Source organism: Mustelus asterias, chromosome 23, assembly GCF_964213995.1.
Source record: "Mustelus asterias chromosome 23, sMusAst1.hap1.1, whole genome shotgun sequence".
NCBI classification, from domain to species: domain Eukaryota; kingdom Metazoa; phylum Chordata; class Chondrichthyes; order Carcharhiniformes; family Triakidae; genus Mustelus; species Mustelus asterias.
In genome coordinates this window covers 25,009,917-25,036,469 of record NC_135823.1, presented here as the reverse complement: position 1 = coordinate 25,036,469, position 26,553 = coordinate 25,009,917, and the positions used below count along the sequence as shown (strand labels likewise).

At 45.3% G+C, this 26,553-nt stretch overlaps 1 protein-coding gene across 2 annotated transcripts; it reads left to right on the top strand.

Moving 5' to 3' along the window:
- The first annotated feature begins 97 nt into the window (after positions 1-97).
- Positions 98-25,047, top strand: LOC144510578 (mesothelin-like protein). Of its 2 annotated transcripts, none has more exons than XM_078240131.1 (11): positions 98-188; positions 8,270-8,385; positions 12,844-12,875; positions 15,605-15,674; positions 18,465-18,646; positions 19,408-19,554; positions 21,576-21,709; positions 22,813-22,946; positions 23,156-23,250; positions 24,004-24,190; positions 24,626-25,047. In XM_078240131.1, exons 2-11 carry the CDS (start codon positions 8,322-8,324, stop codon positions 24,709-24,711), a joined length of 1,131 nt encoding a protein of 376 aa, XP_078096257.1. In that variant the 5' UTR covers positions 98-188; positions 8,270-8,321; the 3' UTR covers positions 24,712-25,047. The 2 variants fall into 2 exon arrangements, with proteins under 2 accessions (XP_078096257.1, XP_078096258.1); XM_078240132.1 differs by lacking the exon at positions 98-188 and adding an exon at positions 7,313-7,528.
- Positions 25,048-26,553: the final 1,506 nt, after the last annotated feature.

Here is a 26,553-nt window from a genome sequence, read left to right as displayed (position 1 = left end):
CCCTTCAAATATCAGTGTGAAATTACTGATGTCTGTGTTCTAAACTGTAGGTTATGTCAGTAAAGACGTAGGAGCCACACCTGGATTTGAGTATAAAGAGGAACCGCAAGTGGGTAGCTACAGTTACAAGTTCTCAGTGTTCACTCTTCATCTATCTCGTGCTCAGCAGGTTACCCGCAAGACAGGAGGTAAGCTTTCAAGATTTGATTGATTTTCTGTGCATTTAAGACTAACAATGTTTTATTAAAATGGCAATTCACTTTGGGAAAATGATTTGAGATCAATAAGCAGTTTTTTTACATCATCTTGGTGAGAGGTGCAGCATTATCTCACTTTCAGACCGACTCTGATATGACTGGTAGAACTGAAGTTCAAAGTTTTTCAGATGGTTCATGTATATCTCGGTGTGGCGGTACATATCCCCCAGTGACCATCTGTGTGGAGCATGTGGGCCTTCTGGCTAAGAACAAGCGTCAGATTAAACCCAAGATCAGGTGCAATGCTTTGTCTTGTCAGCTTGCATCTTGTATGCCTCTCTTGTGGGGACCGTAAATTAGATTCAATTTGAATTTGGTTTTTGGAGCAAGCGAGGAGATGATTCGAGATTGTCCGGTCCACTCTGCACATTGGCTTTTAAACTTTCAGACTGGAGTAAATTATTTTATTAAAATTTTAAAAAGAAGTCTGTGTGGAACATGTGGACAAATGGTTATCTCTGGATGAGCTGACAAAGGCTATCAAGTCATTTGAGGAAAGTAAAACTCCCGGGGCGACAGCTTATCTGCTGCTGTACTCGGCTCTGTGAGACTGGATCAGCCCAGACCTGTTGGAAGTGTCCGACAGTGCGCTTCTGGACGGCAGCGCGTCAGAATACATGAGGAAAGGCATCATCACCCTCAACTACAAGCAGAAGGGGGAAAGGAAAGAAATTGGCGACCCATTTCACTGTTGAACGTAGATTATAAAATTCTAGCCAAGGTCATTGTCAACCGGGTTAAGTCTGCACTGGAGTCGGTGATCCACCCTGACCAGACTTGTACCTGGCAGGAAGATCTCTGATAGTCTTGCGCTACTCAGGGATATTTGCCTACATGCAGGACAGGAGGGTGGACCCCTGCCTGATTAGCCTGGACCAGGAGAAGGCGTTTGACAGAGTATCGCACACCTACATGATGGATGCGCTCTCCACAATGGGGTTTGGAGAGGGAATCTGCTATTGGATCCAACTGCTCTACACAAACATCAGCAGCGCAGTCTCAATCAACGGGTAGGTATCAGAAAGTTTTCAGATCAGATCTGGAGTCAGGCAGAATTGCCCTTTCTCCTCTGTCCTGTTTGTGTGTTGCATAGAACCTTTTGCCGAGTCCATCAGGATGGATCTGTGCATAAGAGGAGTGCCGATCCCAGGCAGCGGAGGCACGCAGGTCAAAGCCTCCCTGTACATGGACAACGTCACCGTCTTCTGCTCAGATCTGATGTCATAGGCTAATGAACATCTGTGACCAGTTCAAACTGGCCAAACCAGGGCAAGAGCGAGGCCATGATGTTCTTTGGGAACTAGGCTGACTGATCCTTTGTCCCCTTCACCGTCAGGTCAGTTTACCTGAAGATGCTGTGGATATGGTTGCAAGTAGCTGGGTATGTGACAAAAATTGGGAGGAGCGCATTGCCCAAGGTAAAGCAGAAACTGGGTCTGTGAGAACGACACCCCCTCTCCATTGCGGGCAAAAACCTAGTCATCAGGTGTGAGGTACACTCTGCTTTGATGTATGCAGTGCAGGTCTGGCCCATACCCCCGTCCTGTGCCGCAGCAGTCACCCGAGACATCTACAAATTCATCTGGAGATCCTGTCCGGAGGAACACCGTGCATAAATCTCTGGATAAGGGAGGAAAAGTTGAACCCAACGCCGCCCTCATCCTGATGGCCACCTTTGTGTGCGGCTTCATGCTGTGTAAATCCTTGGTATGTAAACTCCAAGTGTAACTAGATACTGAGGTTTTACCTGTCTTCGGTGTTGCAAAGGATGGGTCTGACCGCGGTGCGATGGAACGCTCCAAGCAGTTGGACTGTACAGCATCGCCTGTCCCTTGGAGAAAAATTTGTTCAGAAAAAAATCCTTTCACCACAAGTCCATCAAGTAGTTGTCTGCGCTTAATATCCTCGAGGCTCTGAGGGAAAAAGAGATGGTGGATCCCGTCGGACGGTTCCCTGAGCAGACTGTCAGTCATTTGGCAGAATGCCTCATTATCAGAACTTTGAAACAAGCACCAAGACCTGGCTTGGCTGGTGGTGAGGATGGCACTCCCTGTCACATCCTTCAAGGTAACTGCGCCACCACATGCTGCCCTTGATGTGGTTGTGGGAGTGGAGCTTGGGGAGGGACAGTCGCACACCTCCTTGTGGAATGTGACTTTGCAAAGAAGGTCTGGAGAGAGATGCAGTGGTATTTGTCCAGGTTCATTCCAAGCAACTCCGTGACGCAGGACTCTGTGCTCTACAGGCTGTTCCCAGGAACGCACACTGAGACAAACATCAACTGCAGCTGGGGAGTCATCAACTCGGTGAAAGACGCCCTTTGGTCTGCCCGGAACTTGTTGATCTTCCAGTTCAAAGAATTGTCCTCGACTGAGCGTTGCAGAGTGGCACATTCCAAGCTCCTGTACTATGAGCTGAGGGACGCACTCAAGCTTGGGGCAGCCGCAGCCAAGGCACAATGGGGAAAGGCCACTGTGTGAGGCCTTTCAGCCAATGTACACCGAGGGGCTAGTAACCGGGTAAAACCCCTCAGATTGAGTGCTTAATCCTAACTGTATGTAACTGTATTGAAGCACTGCAGAGCACAACATGACCGATGTATATAGTTTGAAAAGAATTGTACTCTCTGTAATGAAAATATTGAAATGTTTATAAATGTTCTCATTACTGAACTGAAGCACCTCAGAGTGCATCTTCATCGCTGTACAGAATGTGGATATCATTGCACTTGAAATGTTTTATAATGTGTCTTTCAGATATTTTATGAATAAAAGTATATTTCTGCAAAAAAAAACTGTGTGGAGCAAGTGGAAACTTTAATCTCCACCTGTCTGCTATCTTTCCAAAGATAGTGGCCGGAACTCTACCACTTTGCCCACCACGGAACTGGCGAGGGTGAGGGTCCGACAATGGATATCTACGTTGACCTCCGGTGAGAATTTCCGGACTCGCCTGAGCAAGGCTGTAAAATCCCATTCATTGCAGCAAAGTCAGGCTTGCAAAATAACTACACAATTAATCCTTATTATTTTTCATGCGCTGACTCAGCACAACTTGTGAAAAATATACCTCAGTTAGTTGAAGAAGTTACAGTGATTGTTAACCTATTCATGTCAGTGTTTCACTTATCCTATAGTGGTCTGTGGCGCTAGTCTGCTGTTGATGTGCGATATATAAAGGGGTGAATGTTCCTCTTTATCATCTGGGCCTTCAGCATCTCATTAGCCAGGCACAGACTCGTTGAGGATTTTGCATGCCGCTAACAGAACTGGCTAATTTGACCTCCATTAATTTTAATGGCAGGTGCATCAGCTGGGTCCTGCATGATGGGATGCTCGATGTGTAAGCATACAATTTAGAGGAAGGTAGGCCTTTCAGCCCCTCAAGCCTGCTCCCCCATTTGGTAAGATTACTACTGATCTGACTGTGGCCTCAACTCCACGTTCTGGCCTGCCCCCTATATCTTTTTGACTACCTTGGCAATTAAGAATATATCCAACTCAGCCTTAAAAATATTGAATGGCCCTGCCTCCACTGCAGTCGGGGGAAGAGAATTCCACATGCCATTGACCCTCTGAGAAAAGTAATTTGTCATGTTTGTTTAAAATGGGACACCCCTTATTTTTAAACTGTTTCTCTGAGTGCTAGTCTCTCCCACAAGGAGAAACATCCTTTTAGCTGTCGATTCCCCTCAGGATCTTATATGTTTTAATAAGATCGCCACACACTCTTCTCAACTCAAATGGATGCAAGCCCAATCTGTCCAACCTTTCCTCATAAGATAACCTCTCCATCCCAGGTACCAGTTGCTTGGACTTTCTCTGAACTGTTATTAACGCTATTTCTCAAGTGTACACAGTACTGTACACAGTGCTGCAGATGTGGTCCTATGAACATCATATACAATTGTAGCAAAATCTCCCTACCTTTATATTCCATTCCCCTTGCAAAGAGCAGCAACAATCCATTTGCCTTGCTAATCACTTGCTGTATCTGGATACCAATGTTTTGTGATTCATGTACCAGGGCTCCCAGATCCCTCTGTACCTCATAGTTTTGCAATTATTAAACAAATCTCCCTGTGACTCCAAAGTATTCATCACCTTTCCCTGTTAAGAAAGTTTTGTTTAAAAAGATTGGGAGTCTATGATGTGTTTAAATGTTTCTTTTTGGCTTGAAATATTTGATCTGTTGCCATGGAAACTGACATGATGATGGAGTGAGAGCCACCCACAAGTTCATCAACGAATTACGGCACATTGAACTGTTTGAAGACATGTCTTAGAAAACTAAAGAGTAAAGACACTGATCAAAAGATGGCTGCTACTGAAAGTGGGACCACTTTCTGGAAAATTCCTATGTGGATTATACCGACTTGGCCTGAGAGGACATGAAATTTCACAGCTGAAGAGTTACCAAGGCACACTTCAAACTGAGACTTCTGAGAAGAAAGCATGGAAAATACAAAAGGCTGGACTTTAATCTCCTATGTTTGTGAAGACAATGGAAACTGTCACCCCAACACCCCCTCCCCACCCCCAGCCAAGTACATCCCCATTAGACATCCAAAAACCCATCTCCTGTTGATTTATATCTTGGAATGATGTGTCAAAAATAGGTTTCTGAGATTAAAACAAAGTGGCTTTTGGATGCAAGACATGCTAATTCCCCTCTCACAGGAATACACAGAGAAATTAATTACAAATGGCTCTGAAGACCAATGTACGCACTGGCAGAGGAAAACAACAATAACAGGATCTCTCTCTCTCCCTCTCTCTCTCTCCTGGAGGCAAGCTGTTTAGTAGAGACAGCCAGCAAGCAGGAAGGAACAGGATTGCCTCCTCAGTCACCCCAATAGAGACAAGCAGGTCATCTCTCCCTCAGGGGACAAGCCAGCAAGTATCTCCAACAGACTGCAAATCTGCCAAAATCATAGAATCCCTATAATGTAGAAGAGGCCATTCGGCCCATCAAGCCTGCACTGACAACAATCCCACCCAGGCCTTAACCCCATAACTCTGTGTATTTAACCTGCTAATCCCTCTGACACTAAGGGGCAATTTAGCACGGCCAATCAACCTAACCCGCACATCTTTGGAGCACCCGGAGGAAATCCACGCAGACACGGGGAGAATGTGCAAACTCCACACAGACAGTCACCTGAGGCCAGAATTGAACCCAGGTCCCTGGAGCTGTGAGGCAGCAGTGCTAACCACTGTGCCACCCTGGAGGTCAACGGAAGTCATCTATTGGTTGTAATGATTTCAATGGAGTATGAACTCCCTGATTGAGGTAACGACCGCTGGGCACCGCAGGGGCTGGGGTGTATTATCGACCCCGATAATCACCTTTTGGTTTGACGTTTTAAGTTTCCTTTCGACTTTGTTTTTGGTTCGGGCTGTTCCCCCCTTCCTTTTGGGGAGCTGCCCCTTTTACTTTGTCCCTAAGTTAATTTGAGTTCGTTTACTTGATTGGTATCAAAAGAAATCCCTGATTGAGGTAATGATTGCATGCCCAATCAGGGAGTCTCACCTATATATATATATACATATATATATAGAGGAGTGTCAGGGTTACTGACACTCTGGATTCTGACTTTGTACCTGAAGCACTCTTAGGAATGGAGATAAGTTTGTAAATAAAAGGAATCTGGTGCAGGGACACTGGGCTCTGAGGCCACAATGTGCCACCACATGTACTTCATGGACAAGCCGAGGATTATTCATACGTTTATTTTCAACTTGTATTTTAGAATATTAACATGTTTTTTCCTGATCTGTGTGAAAGTGGGTTCCGTCTTTTAGGTTTTTTTTCCTCGGGGGTTTAATGACTTATAAACTAAAACACATCTTTGTTATAAACAACTGAGGGGGTTGAACAAGAAAGGGGGAGCCAGCTCATTCCTCCCCACTTTTAAATCAATAGGATTAAGAGCCTAAGAATTAGGCGCAGGAATAGGCCATTTGGCTCCTCGAGCCTGCCCCACCATTTAATAAGATCATGGCTGATCTTTTCGTGGACTCAGCTCCACTTACCCGCCCTCTCACCATAACCCTTAATTCCTTCACTGTTCAAAAATCTATCTATCTTTGCCTTAAAGACGTTCAACAAGGTAGCCTCAACTGCTTCACTGGCAGGGAATTCCATAGATTCATAACCCTTTTGGTGAAGAAGTTCCTCCTCAACTCAGTCCTAAATCTGCTCCCCTTATTTTGAGGCCCTGCCCCTTGGTTCTGGTTTCACCCGCCAGTGGAAACAACCACCCTGCTTTTATCTTATCTATTCCCTTCATAATTTTATATGTTTCTGTAAGATCCCCCCTCATTCTTCTGAATTCCAATGAGTATAGTCCGAGTCTACTCAGTTTCTCCACATAAGCCAACCCTCTCAACTCCAGAATCAACCTAGTGAATCTCCTCTGCACCCCCTCCAGTGCCAGTATATCCTTTCTCAAGTATCGGGACCAAAACTGTACACAGTACTCCAGGTGAGGCCTCACCAGCACCTTATACAGCTGCAACATAACCTCCCTGTTTTTAAACTCCATCCCTCTAGCCATGAAGGACAAAATTCCATTTGCTGCCTTAATTACCTGCTGTACCTGTAATCCCAGATAAATAACCAGCTTGCCTTTTGGATGCTAAGTCTTTATGGGATCAGGCAAAAGGTGGACATGAGAAAGTTAAGATTTTAACTTATTCACACATCACCCACTTGCACACATTTAAAATCAGGCCGGAAATGTCCGTTTGTCCTTTCGCCTCACTGATGTTGACTGTTCTGTTGTGTCTTTTCATGTTTTGACTTTATCTTTGTAAAGACTTTGTTTTAAATGAATATGGACAATAAACTGACTGCCAGCAAACTATCTGGGTCACGGTGTTCTTTCTTCCGTTCCAGTTATTGTTTGGTGTAAAATTGTTATGAGCGACTGTTAATGAAAGGGCACTTGGTATACGGTGACAGAATGATTCAGTCTGTATTAAATTAGCCTGACCTAGTGAGTGAGCGTTAAAAAACCTCAGCCGAGAGGAAGGAAGTTAGAACCAACATTCCCAGTGTTCACTTAGAAACAAATCTCGGTATTCAGTGAAGAAAGCCGGAAATTGCCGTTGATTTTCGGAAACTAAATTGGCCAGCAAAGCTGGCAATGCTGTTTGGATTCAAGATCGACAACAACTCTTCATACTGGGGCTACCTGAAGACTGCACTGAGAGGAAACAGAAATAGAAACATTAAATGCTGCACTCACCCTCTGGTTTCTCAACCCGGTGCGATTTACTTTGCTATCCACCATGTGTTGCCAGGAGGCGGCCTACCTTCGGCCAGCGGCAAGATCTCCGTTGTCAATGGGGCTTCCTGCTGAATGCACATCGCGCCGCCGGGAAACACGCAGCGGGGGTGCGCCGTTGGCAGGATCGGAAGATCCCGCTAGCATAACCGGCTGGAAAGATCGGCCCGTGTTTTTTCGTCTGCGTAAATCAAGCACAGTGCATTTCGAACTAAAACAGAAAATACTGGAAAATCTCAGCAGGCCTGACAGCATCTGTGGAGAGAGAATAGGGCCAATGTTTCCAGTCTGGATGACTCTTTGTCTGAGCTCTATTCTCTCTCCACAGATGCTGTCAGGCCTGCTGAGATTTTCCAGCATTTTCTGTCTTTGTTTCAGATGTGGAGATGCCGGCGTTGGACTGGGGTAAACACAGTAAGAAGTTTAACAACACCAGGTTAAAGTCCAACGGGTTTATTTGGTAGCAAAAGCCACACAAGCTTTCGGAGCCCCAAGCCCCTTCTTCAGGTGAGCCACTCACCTGAAGAAGGGGCTTGGGGCTCCAAAAGCTTGTGTGGCTTTTGCTCCCAAATAAACCCGTTGGACTTTAACCTGGTGTTGTTAAACTTCTTACTTTGTTTCAGATGCCAGCATCCGTAGTATTTTGCCTTTATCTCAGCATTGCATTGCATTTCACTTGACTGCATGATAATTCTGACCCTTGTTCCATTTTTTCATACAGGAAAAGTCTAAGTTCTTTTTGGATTGGAGAGTATCACACCTGACCAGCGGAGATGAAGAAGACAGACTTGTCCAATTGCAACATTTCAGTGAAGCTCATCACAGTCAGTGTCATTGGTAAGTCAATCGTCTTACTCAAACAAGAACAGAGGACGCGAGAAAAACTCAGCAGGTCTGGCAGCATCTATCAGGAGACAAACAGAGCCAACGTTTGGAGTCACAGACTCCTTGTCAGAACTGAGAGGGAGCAGGATGATCAGCCATGATCATAATGAATGGTGGAGCAGGCTCGAAGGGCCGAATGGCCTCCTCCTGCTCCTATTGTGTTTTCTATGTTTCTATGAAAAGAGGGAGTATGTGGAAAATGCAGCAAAAAAGGAGCAGCTTTAAGAACAAAAGAGAGGTGGCCCAGTGTGTGGGAGGGGGAGAGGGTGTTTCAGCATCAAGGCAACACATGTATGGAATATTTTAAAAATAGGAAAGGGGAGGTTTAAAATGAAGGAGAAAGGACACAATCTAAAGTTGCCAAACTCAAGAAATAAAAGCAAATTACTGCGGATGCTGGAATCTGAAACCAAAAGAGAAAAAAATGCTGGAAAATCTCAGCAGGTCTGGCAGCATCTGTAAGGAGAGAAAAGTGCTTTGACAAAGGGTCATCTGGACTCAAAACGTTAAGGCCATTTCTCTCTGTACAGATGCTGCCAGGCCTGCTGAGATTTTCCAGCAGTTTTTCTCTTTTGGTTGCCAAGCTCAATGTTGAGTCTTGAGGACTGCAATGTGGCTGATCAGAAGAGGAGACACTGGGCCTGACTTTACCATTTTGAGTCTAAGTGCCGAATCTGGGCGTCAAATAGATCCGCGCCTGGAATCGTCTTTGCAGCGCGCCCATACGCGCTTTGCCGGCTCCGGTCCGATTCACGCTGTGGGCGGGGCTTAGCGCTGGCGGACCGATCGGAGCTCTGAACTGCGCATGTGTAGTTCGAAAAAAATCTGACAGAGCGCGCCCGGGCGCGAAAGAAAACAAAAGCAGAAAGCGGAGAGAGCGGCTCTCTGATGGTCATCCTCTGGTCGGGGGGACGGGACCCAGATCATCCTCTGGTTGGCGGGGGAGTTCAGCTGCCAGTCTGCGGCCGATCGGTGGGGAGGGAGGGGGCAGGGGGGTCCGCCGCCACTCTGCAGGCGATCCCTCCTCCCCACCGGAGGAACGAATCCCTCCTCCCGGAGTGGACGTGCGGCCGTGCCATCCCACAAAACCTTCAGGATGAAGCGATTCCTCGCTAAGAAGATGAAGCAGAACCGGCCGATTCCACAGTGGATCCGCATGAAAACCGGCTACAAGATCAGTACAAGTCCAAGAGGAGACACTGGAGAAGGACCAAGCTGGACCTGTAAAGGGATACACCATCACTGGTACACTACCAGCCACAGATTACTCTTCCCTGCAGGGACAAGAGAGCGGGAGAGATGGCTGTGACTGGTAGTGTACCCCTTTACAGGCCCAGGTGTAAAGGTGTATCCCTTTACAGGCCCAGCTTGGTCCTTCTCCAGTGTCTCCTCTTGGACTTGTACTGATCTTGTAGCCAGTTTTCATGCGGATCCACTGTGGAATCGGCTGGTTCTGCTTCATCATTTTGGCGAGGAATTGCTTCGTCCTGAAGGTTTTGTGGGATGGCACAGCCGCACGTCCACTCCAGCAGGAGGGATTCGTTCCTCCAGTGGGGAGGGGAGATCGCCCGCAGAGTGGCGGCGGACCCCCCTGCCCCCTCCCTTCCCACCGATCGGCCGCAGACTGGCAGCGGAACCCCCCCTCCGACCAGAGGATTATCTGGGTCCCACCCACCCTCCCTCCCCCCCCCCCCCTCCCCCCCCCCCCCCCCCCCCCATCCCAAGAGGATGATCTGGGTTCCCCCCCCCCACTCCTCCTCTCCCGCCCCCCCCCCCCCACACACACAACCAGAGGAGGAGCTGGGTCAGAGAGCCATTGCAGGCTCTGACTCCGCTCTTCGGAAGCTGCAGCGACGACTTCAGACTTTTATTTTGCAGCGCAGATGCGGAATGGGCCAGAAGACGGTAAAGTGGGATTTGGCGGTAGAGTTGGGCGCGCGGTTCATTAAGTCAATTTAAATACATGCAAATGCATTTAAATCGTCGGGCCGCCCGATTCGGGCGCGGGCCGGATCCGCGCCCAAATCGGGTGTCGGTAAAGCCGCGATCTGCTCTGAATCGGGTGCAGATCGCGGTATAAGCCCGGCGCCCAACTTTACCGCGATTTTGCACGTGAAGTTTTGGTAAAATCGGGCCCACTGTTCCTGAAGCCTGCGCTAGGCTTCACTGGAGCACTGCAGCAGGTCAAGGTTACTTACTGCTGTTCATCTATTAACTGTAGCTGAATGCAGGTTACAAATGTCAAAGCCAGTCAAATAAAAGCAGCGGCATTTTCTGATTGCGTTTCAAACACCTTAGCAGAGGACCTTGTGCAAGCGCTGACAGGCCAACTGCTGGACAGGCCAGCAGCTCTGTAGGAAGCCTGGTGAAGAAGGATCTTCTCAGCAGCCGGGCACAATGAGTCCTGACAGTTCTTATATTTAGCTCTCAGCTGGCTCAGAAAACCCAGCGCTTAGAACTCGGTACCGCTGGCATTGGTAAAAGCATTGTAATTTGAAACTATCATCAGAGGAAATTAATTTGCGGAATTCAATACCTCAGAGATCTTGAATATATTGAAGAGTTTACTGGTCCAAGATTCTTTCACTTAATGTTGGTTACGAAAAACATCAGTGGGGGATTTGGCAGGAATATTGCACTAAATATCAAGTGGTGCCGCGCCTCCAATTTCTTACATTTGAATTCGCTGAAGCATTTTTACATGGCTAGCGATTCATTCTCAGTACTGCAACAGCACCTCATCATGTAATATCAGGTATTTATTCAACAAAATAACTCTCCTTTAGCAAGATAAAAGCAAAAACACTGCGGATGCTGGAAATCTGGAATGAACGCAGAAAATGCTGGATAAATTCAGCAGGTTTGGTAGCATCTGTACAGACAGAAATAGACTTAACGTTTCGCGTCTGTGTGATGATACTGTGCCATTTTGCTGTATTTTCTCTTTGAGAGGAGGTGTTTTGTTGCAAGAGTCTACTTGTCTGGTAAACTCGCAGTAGCTGCTAAGAATGCAGGCTAATAACTGAGTTTAGCTAGGAATGTATCACTTTTCAGAATTTATGGACCTTTTGTTTATTTAGGTTCTCCTGGGATTTGAGACTAGGTATGCAGAATCATGTGATTGTGATTAGTTTGACTGACAGGGGCAGAATCAGGTGATTAATGGGAGCAGCTAAGTTTGCAGGAAAGAAATATTTAGTTTCATTTTTTGAAAGATACAAACTTTTGCTGCCTGAAGAAAGCAGTGTCTCTCTGTTTCCCCCTCTCTCCCCAGAGGTGTTCCGAAAGCTCTTAGCTGGTAACCTAAGCCATAGCAAGTGTGCTTGTGTTTCGCTAACTAATTATAAAGAGAGAGTCTATAAGAGAAATAATCGCAATAGATTAGCAATTAAGACTTGTATCTTGTCATGTTTAAGTATCGTTCAATTGTTAAGGGTTAAGCTAATTCATTTGTTCTAGTTAAATGGTGTTGGTAAATAAAGTTTGTTTTGATAAAAGATCCCTAGTTTGTCAGTAGAAGCACACCTGGAGTCAAACATCATATCCTCACACTAATGCTAAAATAGAAAATTATTGGGTCTAGTCTGGCTTCCTAATATATTTTGGGGTTTCTGATCTGCTCCTGAACAGTCTCTGTAACTCTTAAGTCATGTCAGACTCAAAACTTTAACCCTGTTTCTCCCTCCACAGTTGCTGCCAGACCTGCTGCGTTTATTCAGCATTTTCTGTTTTGATGTAAACAGTGACCATCTCCATCATCGGTGCTGTTCAATGTTCAGTTGCCAATTGCTGGGTTCGGGGATTTGAATCAATGGGTGGGATTTTCTTGCCCTCTCCCCGGGTGGCCATTGGTTGGTAGCAGGATCTTCTGGTCCCGCCAATATCTATCGGGGTTTGTCCCGCACCTTCTGGGGAACGCTCCTCAGGAGGTCGTCATTGTCAGGACTGGAAGATCACACTGGCGGGAAACACCGGAAAATTTCAGCTAGTGTCTTTTCCTCTTTGATTTGACAACTGGGCGGCACGGTGACCCAATGGTTAGCACTGCTGCCTCACAGCGCCAGGGATCTGGGTTCGATTCCTGGCTTGGATCACTGTCTGTGTGGAGTCTGCACATTCTCCCCATGTCTGTGTGGGTTTCCTCTGGGTGCTCCGGTTTCCTCCCACAGTTCGAAAGACGTGCTGGATAGGTGCATTGGCCATGCTAAATTCTCCCTCAGTGTACCCGAACAAACGCTGGAGTGTGGCGACTCGGGGATTTTCACAGTAACTTCATTGCAGCGTCAATGTAAGCCTACTTGTGACATTAATAAATAAACTTAAACTTATGAACTATTAGACAATGTGTTTTTATTCACAAATGCTTTGGGGGACTTTCCTTTAACATATTGTTTTGGTATTTTCTTTCAGAAATTTTTCTGACTGTTCTGAATGCTCAACCGGTAAGTGAAAACAACCCCCACCCAAAAGAAATTCTATAACAGCTTTGTACACCAATACTTCCAATCACGCATGCAAAATGGAACTGAAGACATTCCCTCAGGGCCTGTCTTACACATCCCCATACCTGGCCTAGTGCTCTTACACACTTAGCCCAGTGGCTGCAACATGGGAGATATTCACTGAGGGAGACCGCACATAACCTTTCAAGATGAGCTCAAGCTGCTCTGGGCCCGGAGGGCTGGGCTCCAGACTGCTCTACCTCAACAGGGCAGGGCGGTGGTCTAGGCTAGTTGACTGATAGGCCACAGTGAAGGCGCTGGTGGGCTGGCAGTGCGGGAAGCGTGAAGGCTGCCTTCCCGAGAGAGGAGAGCAGAGTCATGTAGCACGGGGCCGCTCCCCCAGGGCCGCACCTCAGCGATCCGGGTAATGTGCTGGAGCACAGATTTCCGGATCATGGCAAGGGCCCAACTGCCCCATTGAGTATCTGTAGCTATGGCGACAGCAGGCTGAGCCGGTTTAGCAGCAAGCTGGACTTGCATGGAAATAAATACGGTGCCCGTGACGTTAGACTGGGCTCCCTGTGCAGTTCAGAGACCATAAGACATAGGAGCAGAATTAGGCCATTTGGCCCATCGGGTCTGTTCTGCCATTCAATCATGGTTGATATGATTCTCATCCCCATTCTCCTGCCTTGTCCCCATAACCCTTGATCCCTTTACTAATCAAGAATGTATCTATCTCTGTCTTAAAGACACTTAACGACCTGGCCTCCACAGCCCTTTGTGGCATTGTACAGCTTTTGTCTGGGGTGCAGTGGAAGTCGAGATGTTAGCCACAAGACGTGGGTGGATCCGGAGGTGCCAGTTCTGAATCAGCCATCACTCCTGTTGTAAAGGAGAGCTCCAAACTGTGCGCAAAGCCCTAGCCAAGTCGGAACCAAATCCTCCCTGTTCCTTGATAGTTCCAAGATACTCTACCAGTCTTGCATCGCCATGTATATCAAACGTCCTCTGTACCATTGAGTCCGCAGCACCTGAATTTGCCTGTGATCGCGTTCTCCGGTGCACTGGCACACAATCTATCCTTTTACCCTGGTTAGTGTCGCTCGATTGTACCCAGTGACTCCCCACAAAGCTGACAGTGCCAAACTGTATTGGCGGCTATCAATGTCAGATAAACCCACCGTGCTGTTTCACCAGTGGCCCAGCGTTGTTCTCAGCCTTCACACGGAGGCTGTGCTGACTGTCCTTGGGTATCTGAAAGCAGAGGTGGGATAGAAAGCAAGAGGTTCAAGGTCCCACCATTGGCAAATGGCACTTCATGCCGGATAGCAGGATGAATAGCGGGATTTGTGAAGGTGCATGAGTCCGGAGCACACCATTATCCAGAATGTTCTTGGTAACACCAAATCCAATGGTCTTGGTCATAGCCAGCTTCACAATGTGGAGCGGCGTCTCTTCCTGAGGGATCAGGAGATGGAGGCTTACCTGTCCTTAGGTGTTTATGGGCCACCTTCTCCAGCAAGAAAGAAGATGGAACATCTGTAAGCATGTTGCAATGTATTTGGGTAATGTGTCTACCTTAGCTGAATAGTTGGAGTTCTGTGGAAGTGGGGCGGGCTAGGTGCAAGGCTAGTCCAGAAATATGCGGGTTAGGTTGATTGGCCATGATAAATTGCCCCTTAATGTCAGGGGGACTAGCAAGGTAAATACATGGGGTTACAGGGATATAGCCTGGGTGGGATTGTGGTTGGTGCAGACTTAATGGGCCGAATGGCCTCCTTCTGCACTGTCAGATTCTATGATTCTAGTAACACTGGAAGGTGTGTGGGAATGGGGTGAATGGTGCATTGAGAAGTGTGAGGAGTTATGATGTGGTGGTTTGGGACTGTTCGGAGATGCATCACTGTCTTTGACCACTTGTGTGAACACTTCCCGGCACTGCAGCCAGACTCTGAGAACTGACTACCCTGACCACCTATTCCCTGCTCAGGGTGAACCTTGAGGGCCTGTTGGCCCTCTGTGGAAATCTAACATCTCTCCTTTCCATCTCCGTCACTAGAGCCTCCAATGCCACAGCCGGAAAACCTGAGAGCCCTCTCACTGGCTTGTTGCTGTTTTTTACCTTCCAGCCTAGCCTTCTGGAGACAGTCACAGCAGCTTCTATTCAATGAGCTCAGCTCCTCTTTAAGGAGGACAGACTGCCTTTAAAAGATTCAGCCTAGCTGCACAACATGCGAGCCAGGCATGTAACTGGGACCTCAGCTGAGAGTGTAGCCAGTCAGTAACGTGGCTCAGAGGGCTGCTTGCTAACTCATTTAAATGAGTAGGCAGCACAAAATCTGGGTGCTTCAATGGAACCAGGGGTGGGTTCATAGTGCATTGCGATCTCTATGCCTGACATTCCGTCAAATCCAGTACTCCCCTCCGAGTGCTTATAGAAGCAACAGAACCCGTTTAAAACATCAAAACCATTTTGGAAGCACAGTGGCACAATGGTTAGCACTGCTGCCTCACAGCGCCAGGGACCCAGGTTCAATTCCAGCCTCGGGCCAAATGGTCTCCTGCACTGCAAGGTTCCTATGACTCTATGATTTTATAACACACGTTGACTGGTGGGTATAACCTACCTGATACACGTTCACTGTTGGTTATTTCTTTTCTGAGTTAATTGTTCATTTAAGTTGTATCACAAACAGACTCTCAAAATATTCTTTCCCACTCTACAGGCTGGTGGTGACAAAGAATCACAAAGATTCGGTGAGATGTTATTTAAAAGGAGAGTGAGACGCGCCACTGGTAAGTAACACACAATGAAGCAAAGTATTTCTTGTTGTAGACCTGACTGGATTTCCTACTGAGGGAACAGGATGCATACTATTAACGCCCCTTGAGTAGTTCATGGGATTTTAACTGTGAATTACAAGACCGTGGCTTCACATTTCCCTGGCTATCCAAGGTGCCAACTAAGATTTACTTCCCATTGATCAGCCCCAAGCCTTGTCCAGGTCTTACTGCATTTGGACATGGACTGCTTCAGTATCTGAGGAGTCACGAATGGTGCTGAATATTGTGCAATCATCAGCGAACTTCTGGCTTTATGATGGGAGGAAGGTCATTGATGAAGTAGCTGAAGGTAGTTGGGTCGAGGACACTACCCTGAGGGACTCCTGCAGTGATGTCCTGGGGCTGAGACATTTGACCTCCAACAATCACAACCATTTTTATTTGTGCTAGGTATAACTCCAAATAGTGGAGAGTTTTCCCCTGATTTCACAATATCTCCTTGATGCCACACTCGGTCGAATGCGGCCTTGATGTCAAGGGCAGTCACTCTCACCTCACCTCTTGAGTTCAGTTCTTTTGTTCCATGTTTGGACCAAGACTGCAATGAGATCAGGAGCTGAGTGACTCTGGCGAACCCAAACTGAGCGACAGTGAGCAGGTTATTGCTGAATAGGTGCCACTTGATAGATCTGTTGATGGCTCTTGCCATCACTTTGTTAATGATCAAGAGTAGACTGATGGGGCAGCAATTGGCCGGATTAGATTTGTCCTGCTTTTTGTGGACCGGACACATCCGGGTAAATTTCCACATTGTTGGGTAGATGCCAGTGTTGTAGCTGTACTGGAAGAGCTTGGCTAGGAGTATGGCACTTTCTGGAGCACAAGTCTTCAGTACTATTGCTGGGATGTTGTCAGGGCCCATTGCCTTTGCAGTATCCAGTGCCTCCAGCTGTTTCTAGATATCATGTGGAGTGAATCAAATTGGCTGAAGACTGGCATCCATGACCTCGGGACCATTTGACAAGATTATGGTTGGTCTGATTATCATCTCAACTCCACTTTCCTGTCTGCCTCTCATAACTCTCGACTCGTCTATCTCAGATCCATCCAACTCAGAACGATAGAAGTTTGGAAAGTGTCCAGCCGGAATCTTACCACTATTCACGCAGTGAACGGAGATTTGGCTGATTGTCAAATTCTCCAACCTCGCTGCAGCGGGAGTGTGGCGTGAACAGGTGGTAAGATCATGCCCTCTGTTACAGGAAAGAGGATTCTGAACAATACTGATGATAAAATTTGTCACTTAACATAGATACATTTGTGCCAACATCAGTAAGAAATGACACTGAGATGCCTGCAATCTCAACTCAGCACTCCTTAAAATGACCTGATTCTTTGTGTTTTGCGATGGTATATACGTGTCGTACTCACTGTCAGGAAGAGACGCTCTCATGTGTCAAACTGATAAAGTTTTCTTCTTAGACGACCCTCACATCTTTGCAATATGTTTCTACTTCAAGCATGAGTTATACCTCTTCCTGCAAACTGGTCATGGAGTTGTGACTTGAAGAGCATTTCCACAGCCTGATGAGGTTACTGAGGTCTCCTTCTTGATAAGCCTTGTGCTTGAACTGACTTTTTCCCAGGTTAAGTTATCATTCTGCGCGAGGAGATGTTCCATAATTCATAGAATTCAAGTCTTTTCAATGAATTGGTCGCAAATCAGTTTACAGGTTGATGTACCAAGTTTACATGTACGTTGCCACAATGCTGCCAAATGTTGTTTATTGGACTCACATTTCCCTGAAATTGCAAATGAAATGTATATCTTAAGAAGTCTTACAACACCAGGTTAAAGTCCAACAGGTTTATTTGGTATCACAAGCTTTTGGAGTGCTGCTCCTTCACTCACCTGAGGAAGGAGCAGTGCTCCGAAAGCTCGTGATAGCAAATAAACTTGTTGGACTTTAGCCTGGTGTTGTGAGACTTCTTACTGTGCCCACCCCAGTCCAACGCCAGCATCTCCATGAAATGTATATCATTTGATGATCACATTTTCCTTTGTCCTGAAGTACTTTGTGAGAGCATTTACTGCTGTATCAAGCAGAGAAATACCTTCGCTAAACCGCGTGAAAACCTGCTGATTTTCTGCTCTGAGGCAAAGTACCAGCACTGCTTTCTTGCAGATAATTGCTACATCCAGACTGTGTTTCCCTGTAGTGAGCTAATAGGTCTTGAAACCCAAAACCCTTCACTCCTATGATATGGGAGGATATCCTGGAAATGAAGAAACAGTTCTGGAGCTGGTAAAGTTAAACTTCTCACAACCATCCTTGTCACCAATTTTTGTTATGCATTTGCCAGTTTGGTGCATACCTTAGCTACCTGATTGATTGCAGAAATTACTCGCGTTTTCAAACTAAACAGGTTAATTTACAGAACTTTAAAACATCTCAGAACTTACAGCATTTGTACACACAGGCTCACAGCTCAGAGCCCAGATCATTTCTGGAACTTTCTCAGATTTCTCACCTCTCTAGCTCCAAACACAGGCTTGGGCAATCAGGTACAGTTATAACGATCAGTTACCAAACTAATATAATCAAACATGGATCAGTCAAACCATTGAACACTGCAGCCTTCATCTCACCTCCTTGCGTTGTTTAAGACAAAGTTCCATTCCCTGAAGTCTGCTCAAAGTTCAGATGTACCTTGTGTGTTACGGACATACATTGGTTTCATTCCACATTTTTCTTTTGACATTTGCACACTTCATGCATCAAATGTGTTTTATATTTACAGATTGTACCGGAAACTTCATTACAAGTGAAATGACCAGCAATTTATTGTTGGCTGCATTTTACCCTGCTGACCAGTTGGATGCCTGTTTAAACAATAGTGTGCTGAAGACTAACCTCATTGAACTAGGACACATAGCTTTCAGCAAAGATCAGCTTCTCATTCTGAAAAGGAAGCTGGGAGAGGTAAGCCTGCGAGATTTGAGGATCAGCTTCCTGTGCTGAATATTTCCAGTGCCCAAAGCAACTGACCATTAGGAGCCATCCATTCATTATTGGCAGCTCACTTAGGATCGAGAGAAATCAGAGTGTACTTAGCGGAGCCTAATGGTCAATGGATGCCAAATAAAAAGGCCGCCTGTAAAATCCTGGTGCATCTTAAACAACATTAGATTGAAGCTTTAGTGCTGTAATCGTTCCTTCAGTTACACACCTAAGCTGCTGTTTATTTCCCTTTCAATGGTAAGCTGAGTGGTTGGGTTTCGAGTTATTTTATCCTGTTATGTTCCCTCATTGAGATACTCCAGAAGGATCCAGTAAGAAGCATTGGAGGGTTTGAATGGACTGAATGGAGAAGGCGTGGGGTCACCAATATTAAAACTGACATCAGGAGAGTGACCCAGTACAAGGCCCCACTTGGTCTTGTGCAGTCTTGGGAAGTTCCACCATTAAGTTCTCTTGTGGGCATGGCAAAATTAGAGAAATCCCATTACACAGCCGGATAAGAGAACCAGGAGCTGGCCATTCAAGCCACGCTCCCGCTGCAATGAGGTCGGAGAATTTGGCGGCCAACCAAAAATCTCCATTCACTGCGGCGGGATGGGAAAATCCCACCGGCGTGAACGGTGGTAAGATTCTGGCCCAGGTGTTACAAGAAAATGTTGAAGGTGTAGTTTTTGGAGGGTGTGGCCTTTAACTAATTATATACTTTGGATATTTTGGAATAGATCTACACAAATGGACTAGGGGAAGAGCAAATACAACAGCTGGGATTCATTATTACTGTGTATGGTCCAGAGGAAATCAGCATGTGGAATATAACAACTGTGGAAACCCTCGCACTCGTTATAAAGAATAGTCCAAATCTTAACACGGTAAGGCTTAGCAGCCGGTTTCTGACGCACTGGGGGGAATTTTCCCGTCCCACCTGCCACAGGAATCGTACTGGGTGGGATAGAATCATATAAAGGCCCGTTGACCTTGGGAGGGATTTTCCAGGCTCGGGGCAAGCGCGTCTGGAAAATGCTGCCCTATGACTCTCTTAAAGAGTTTGTCTTATATCCAATCGCTCAATGTAGTTTGTAGATGGAATGCTTCTGCTTCAGAAGACTTGGTAAAATATTCTCCATTAAATATTTTCCCTGAGGGAATGGGAACCCCTTTCTTGGATTTGATGCTTTCCTTTTCCCATGGGAATCAAATCCATCAAAAACCAGATTCTGACAAAACCTTTTTTGATGGCAGTGACAACAAAGAATATTGGAGATACCGAGGAAGTCAGACAATCTCTGAAGGAACTGGTGTTCTGTTTTGACCTTTTATTGTTTTCTGTTTTGATTCCAGATTTCTAGTAAGTTCACCATATTGTGTCCTAATCTGATTTGATTTATTACTGTCACATGTATTGGGATACAGTGAAAAGTATTGTTTGTTGCGCGCTATACAGACAAAACATACCATTCATAGAGTACATAGGGGAGAAGTAAAGGAGAGGGTGCAGAATGTAGTGTTACAGTCATAGGTAGGGTGTAGAGAAAGATCAACATGATATAAGGTAGGTCCATTCGAAAGACTGATGGCCGCAGGGAAGCTGTTCTTGAGTCAGTTGATATGTGTTCTCAGACTTTTGTATCTTTTTCCCAATGGAAGAAAGTGGAACTGAGTATCTCTGGGGGTCCTTGATTATGCTGGCTGCTTTTCCGAGGCAGCGAGAAGTATAGACGGAGTCAATGGATGGGAGGCTGGTTTGCGTGATGGACTATGTTCACACACTTTTGTAGTTTCTTGCAGTCTTGGTCAGTTAGGGAAATGGGCCGAGGATTGGCAAATGGATTTCAATACAGATAAGTGTGAGGTGTTGCATTTTGGAAAGTCAAACCAGGGTAGGACTTATACAATGAATGGTAGGGCCCTGGGGAGTGTTGAGGAACAGAGGGACCTAGGAGTAGAAGTACATTGCTCGTTGAAAGCGGCGTCACAGGAAGACAGAATGGTGAAGAAGGTGCTTAGCACACTGGCCTTCATCAGTCAGGGCTTTGAGTATAGGAGTTGGGACATTATGTTCCAGTTGTATAAGTTGTTGGTGAGGTGGTGCTTGGAGTATTGTGTGACAGTTTTGGTCACTCTGTTATAGTAAAGACATTGATAAACTGGAAAGAGTGCAAAGAAGATTTACGGGGTTGTTACCAGGACTAGTGGTCTGAGTTGTAGGGAGTGGTTGGCCAGGCTAGGACTTTATTCTTTGGAACATAGGAGAATGAGGGGCAACCTTATTGCGGTGTATAAAATCATTAGGGGCATAGATAGGACGAACGCACATAGTCTTTTTCCCAAGGTAGGGGAATTGAAAACTAGAGGGCATAGATTTAAGGTGAGAGGGGAAAGATTTAAAAGGGACCTGAGGGGCAACTTTCGCACGCAGAGGGTGGTGTGCATATGGAATGAGCTGCCAGAGAATGTGGTTGAGGTGGGTACAAAGCAATATTTAAAAAAGCATTTGGATACGTACATGGATGAGAGAGGATTAGAGGGATATGGGCCAAACATGGGCAATTGGAACAAGCTGGGAGGGCCAAAGGGCCTGTTTCTGTGCTGTATTGCTCTATAATTCTACGGTCAGAGCAGGAGCCATACCAAGCTGTGATACATTCGGATAGGATGCTCTCTATGGTGCATCTGTAAAAATTGCTGAGAGTCATAACAGACATGCCAAATTTCCTTAGCCTCCTGAGAAAGTAGAGGCGTTGGTGGTAATTTCTACTCTTTCAATTGTTAGGCCTTCACATATTTTATAAAGCCGTTCAAAAATGAATAAATAATTAGAAAACATTGAGTTTTTACTGTGTGTGAAGCGAAAGTGAATCGAGTGAACTTTTTCTGTTTCTTTTCATTTCAGACAAATACAATTATTGAAAATTACCTACGGGGCTCTGGGTCACTAAATGCCGCTGCGTTGGATGTGATTGGTGGTACAGCGTTGTGTTCTCTGAGTGAAGAGCAACTCCGAACCATCTCTCCCAGTGAACTAAAGTGAGTGTCAGATTCTGGAAAGTCACCCTGCCAATCTATTGTTTCAGTTAAGTCAATGACATTCCACCCATTCATGTTTATAAAGATAAACATGGCGTATGGTATGGAGACAATATTTTCACCTGATCTTTAAGCGCCGGTACTTTCTGAAGAAAACATTTGAACAGTTTGCAAGTACCCACTGCTGGATTGAGCAGCAAATCTAGCCGAATGTTCACCGTTGTGCGTGCTCTGTAAATCCAACAGTATTCAAGTCTGCAGATGTTGGATTTGAGAGTCCAAATTGAAAGAAGGAAACATCTTGATGCCACATCTCAACCCACCTCTACTTTCTCAGAAGGCTAAGGAAATTTGGCATGTCTGCTACGGCTCTCACCAACTTTTACAGATGCACCACAGAAAGCATCTTATCTGGTTGTATTACAGCTTGATATGGCTCCTGCTCTGCCCAAGACTGCAAGAAACTACAAACGGTTGTGAACATAGCTCAGTCCATTATGCAAACCAGCCTCCCACCCATTGACACTGTCTACACTTCCTGCTGGCTTGGGAAAGCAGCCAGCATAATCAAGGAACCCACACCATCTGGACATTCTCTCTTCCACTTTCTTCCGTTGGGAAAGGATACGAAAGTCTGAGAACATGTACCAACTGATTCAAGTACAGCTTCTTCCCTGCTGCCATCAGACTTTTGAATGGTCCCATCAGATACTAAGCTGATCTTTCACCTCACCCTATCAGTAACTGCAACACTATATTCTGCACCCTATCCTTTCCTTCTCCCCTTTGTACTCTATGTTTTGTCTGTATAGTGAGCAAGAAACGATACTTTTCATTGTATACATGTGACAATAGCAAATCAAATCAAATATCAAATCAAATCATCAGTGGAGCCCAGAGAATATCCAACCTCCCCGCCATTAAACTGCCTCAGCAACGACCTGACAAATCTCTGGAAGACCTACAGGAACCGCTTTGTGAACAGAGATTCTGTTTAAATGAAGCAAAATTACAATGTTAATCTAATCACTGAATACAGGGAAGTAAAATCTGAAAAGGTTTAATGTTAACAAAATGCTAACATCAGCACCATTCTGTTGCAGGAAAGCCAAGCCACTCGATATCTCCACATGCACTCAGGCAAAAAAAGACATCATTTTTGGGATCGCTAAAGAAGCATTTCAGGATCAAGCTGGTGACATCAATGCTTATTATAAACTCATCAAACCATATGTCGGTAAGAAATCTGACACTGTGGTTTAAGGATTATTTGAAGAATTATTCAAGAACTTCATTTTCAATTCATTGCAATCTTTAGCTGGGGAAGCTTGTAATTAATACCAAATAAATTAAATCTTCACTTTAGCTCCATATTATGTGGAGTTATACATGTAAATATATAAATATGTACAAATTAATCTGACAGATCTTTCTATTCTCTACAAGGTGGTGCACAAGCATCTGATTTACGGCATTTAGCGACTGGTAACATCAACATGGACTTCCAGACATTCAGCGGACTCAACCCAGTGGAAGTGAAAGTAGGTATCGATGGAGGATTGTAACATCATTCAGTGCCTTATGCACCAATCAGATACTAGATACAGTGCCCAAAAACAGCCATTCATTCAATCCACTCAATATTTATCACCACAGACCAGATCACTGTCACATAACTGCTATATTTATGACAGCTTACCCGGACAGAAACCACAAGGGGAACATTATTTTCTCAGCTGTGTAGAAAAGAGAATAACAAGAAGTTTGTCATATTTCAAGCAGGTTTAAAGTGGAACGAGATTAACTCCTTGCCAGTTACTAAGCGAAGGATGTCAGAATCGATTTTCACCTGTCTTTGATTTCCACATCCATAATGGAAGTGAAATGGTGCAGGGTCAACAACAGACAAATGATTCATTATTGCCCAATTGTGTTCATGCTCCAGAGACCATTTCACCCACAATATTTCTATATAGAGAGGCAATTTATTGAACCACTCTGCCAGAGACGCACAGTTCTGATTGAGTGGAGTGAGATCAGGATTGGAGATCTGAGTGGTGTTGTTAGCTGACGTAAGAGGTTGTAGCTGAGACTATATAAACACTCAGGATTTGATTGGGTAGGTCACTGCAGGAGATGGCTTGAAGGGTTCTGGGTGCAAGGCTGGTAAACGCGATTATTATTATTTACTTCTGAGGATTGTAAACGTCATTTAGGCTAATTGGCCTGTTTCTGTGAACAACATGGAACCAAGAGTGAGGATTATTGTATTATCTCCATTTTATATCTTTCAGAAACTCACTGCTCAAAACTTACGAGATCTACTTGGAATAAACCTAAAATCTCTTAAAGAGAATGAAAATCATGAACTCGTGCGGCTTTGGGTTAACTCACACAGTGCCAAAGAGGTTATGAGTCTGGGAATTGGACTCCGAGGAGGAATATCAGCAGCTGGACTTGGGAACTTTTCCTTTGATGAACGTAAGTAGAATTTTACATCAGCCGTTCTCCACTCTGATACGGACATTGGCTGGTATCAAGGATTGGCTGACACCACCAGGGGAGCAAAGTGGAAATATTTTACTTGAAAGCTGTTCTCTCCTGAGGCTAGTATGTGTGTGAAAACTTGCAGACTCAATACTGACATAGCAGTTAATCTACACAGACTCACAAACACTTCCAGGTGGAATGGTGGAGAGAACCAACTAGCAACATAACTTATTGAATTTAACAATATAAAGAGTAAAAGAACATTACAGTTTGAAAAGTCAATGCTCTGCACTTCAGTGTAAAGTGATTTTGTGAAACAGAAGTTGCTTAAAAAACTAAAGCTTATTCTGGTTTGACAATGGTTAAAGCTTGGCCCCAGAGGACAATTATTTACCACCATTTTCTTTATCTTATTTTATTTTCCAGTGCCAGACTCTGCTCCAGTCAACAGCTATGGTCTCCTGCTTTCCCTCTGCATCACTCTGACGGGGATCACATTGCAGTACCTTTGATAAACTGCTTGTGCTTTCTGCTCTTTAAGATAGAAAACATCAGCGTTCCCTGACGGATATTCACGAAAATTTAGCACGCTCAGCAGACGTAAAGTGAAATCTGCTTGTAATGGTGAATTGTGGGCTGATTTTAGGCCAGATTGTAGACAATGTCTGATCAAATGGGAAACGTAATATTTTAGTGACTGAATTGGTTTCCCAGGCGAATGATGACAATCTAGTAGCAGTGAGTAAAGCGTTAGGCTTTTACTGTTTACCAAGTCTTGTGTTGTAATCTTTAAGTAACTTTTGTCTTCACAGAATCCTTATAGAATGAATAAAATTCCAAATTGATTGTATAGGCCTGTAACTGGTCACTTGAGCTGTCATTGGGAGATGAAGCAATCTTGCACACTTACCTTTGTATGCACAGTTGTCCTGTAAGGTGGTGCAGTGAGTCTCCATTAGTGCAGATGTGAAGACTGGTGTCACTGTGTTGTCATGGTATCATCACCAATACTTACATCTGCTGGTTCACCTGGTTTGGAGGCCCAAAGGAAGCCTGTTTGTCGATCATAAGAATGTAGGTTCATTTTTAAGGCTCAAGATTTATATATTTTTTATTTGGTCATGGAATATGGGCCTTGCTGGTTGGGCCAGCATTTATTGCCCATTCCTGAGGGCATTTAAGAGTCAACCACATTGCTGTGGATCTGGAGTCACATGTAGGCCAGACCAGCTAAAGGTAACAGAATTCTTCCCCTAAAGGACATTGGTGAACAAGATGGAATTTTATGACAATTGACAATGGTTTCATGGTCATTATTAGACTTTTGATTCAGGATTTATATATCTATCTATATTTCATGAGAAAATTGTTTGAACGGTGGCATAGTGGTTAGCACTGCTGCCTCACAGCTCTAGGGACACGGGTTTGATTCCCGACTTGGGTAACTGTCTGTGTGGAGTTTGCACGTTCTCCCTGTGTCTGCCTGGGTTTCCTCCGGATGCTCCGGTTTCCTCCCACAGTTCAAAGATGTGCGGGTTAGGTTGATTGACCATGTTAAATTGCCCATAGTGTCCCGGGATGTGTAGGTTAGAGGGATTAGTGGGGTAAATATGTGGGGTTGTGGGGATAGGGCCTGGGGTGGGATTGTTGTCCGTGCAGACTCGATGGGCTGAACGGCCTCCTTCTGCACTGTAGGGTTTCTATGATTCTATGAATATTGGCCGAAACTTTCCCTTCTCACCCGCTGCAGGATTGTAGCGGGCAAAACAGAAAATTCAGAGGACCACTTAAAGATCTGTTGAGCTCAGGTGGGAATTTCCAGTCTTGGGGCATACACGGCCAGAAAATCTCACCCATTGCCAGTGACCTTGTGAAACAGTCTGCAGTTCAGAGTGGGTCGGAGCTAACTTTGCTCATCTGAGTGCAACAGCTGTTATGGTGCGAGCATTTACCTTAGTAACTTGGAATAGAAAACGCATTTAGATTTCCTGCCCCCAATCTTTCCCTTGTCACCCGATGGGGACGTGCTTTGTTGCTGTCTCCAATCTTGGGCTGAGCTATGATATGCTTCACAATGAAGCAATGACACTGCCTCCATCAGCAAACTTAGAACAGTGACCCTCACAGCCATGTAACTTCTAACTGGATAGGATGTCTGTCCTGTACTGTATTCACTACTCCCAATGTGGTCTCCTTTACACTGGGAAGACTAAACACAGACTGGGTGACCACTAGTCTAAGTTCTCAGCACAATATGCCAGCCAGAATTCGAGTCTCCCAGAGTGAAAATGAGAAAACTTGGTGAAAAAGATACATTAAATTAAGCTATCGCCATACTTGTATATTTTCAATGT

Coding starts and splice junctions, on each gene's coding strand:
- LOC144510578 (XM_078240131.1), top strand. CDS start 8,322: ATGAAGAAGACAGACTTGTCCAATTGCAACATTTCAGTGAAGCTCATC. Junction 21,710..22,812: donor ATCTCTCCCAGTGAACTAAA/GTGAGTGTCAGA, acceptor ATTCTGTTGCAG/GAAAGCCAAGCCACTCGATA. Junction 24,191..24,625: donor GAACTTTTCCTTTGATGAAC/GTAAGTAGAATT, acceptor TTTATTTTCCAG/TGCCAGACTCTGCTCCAGTC.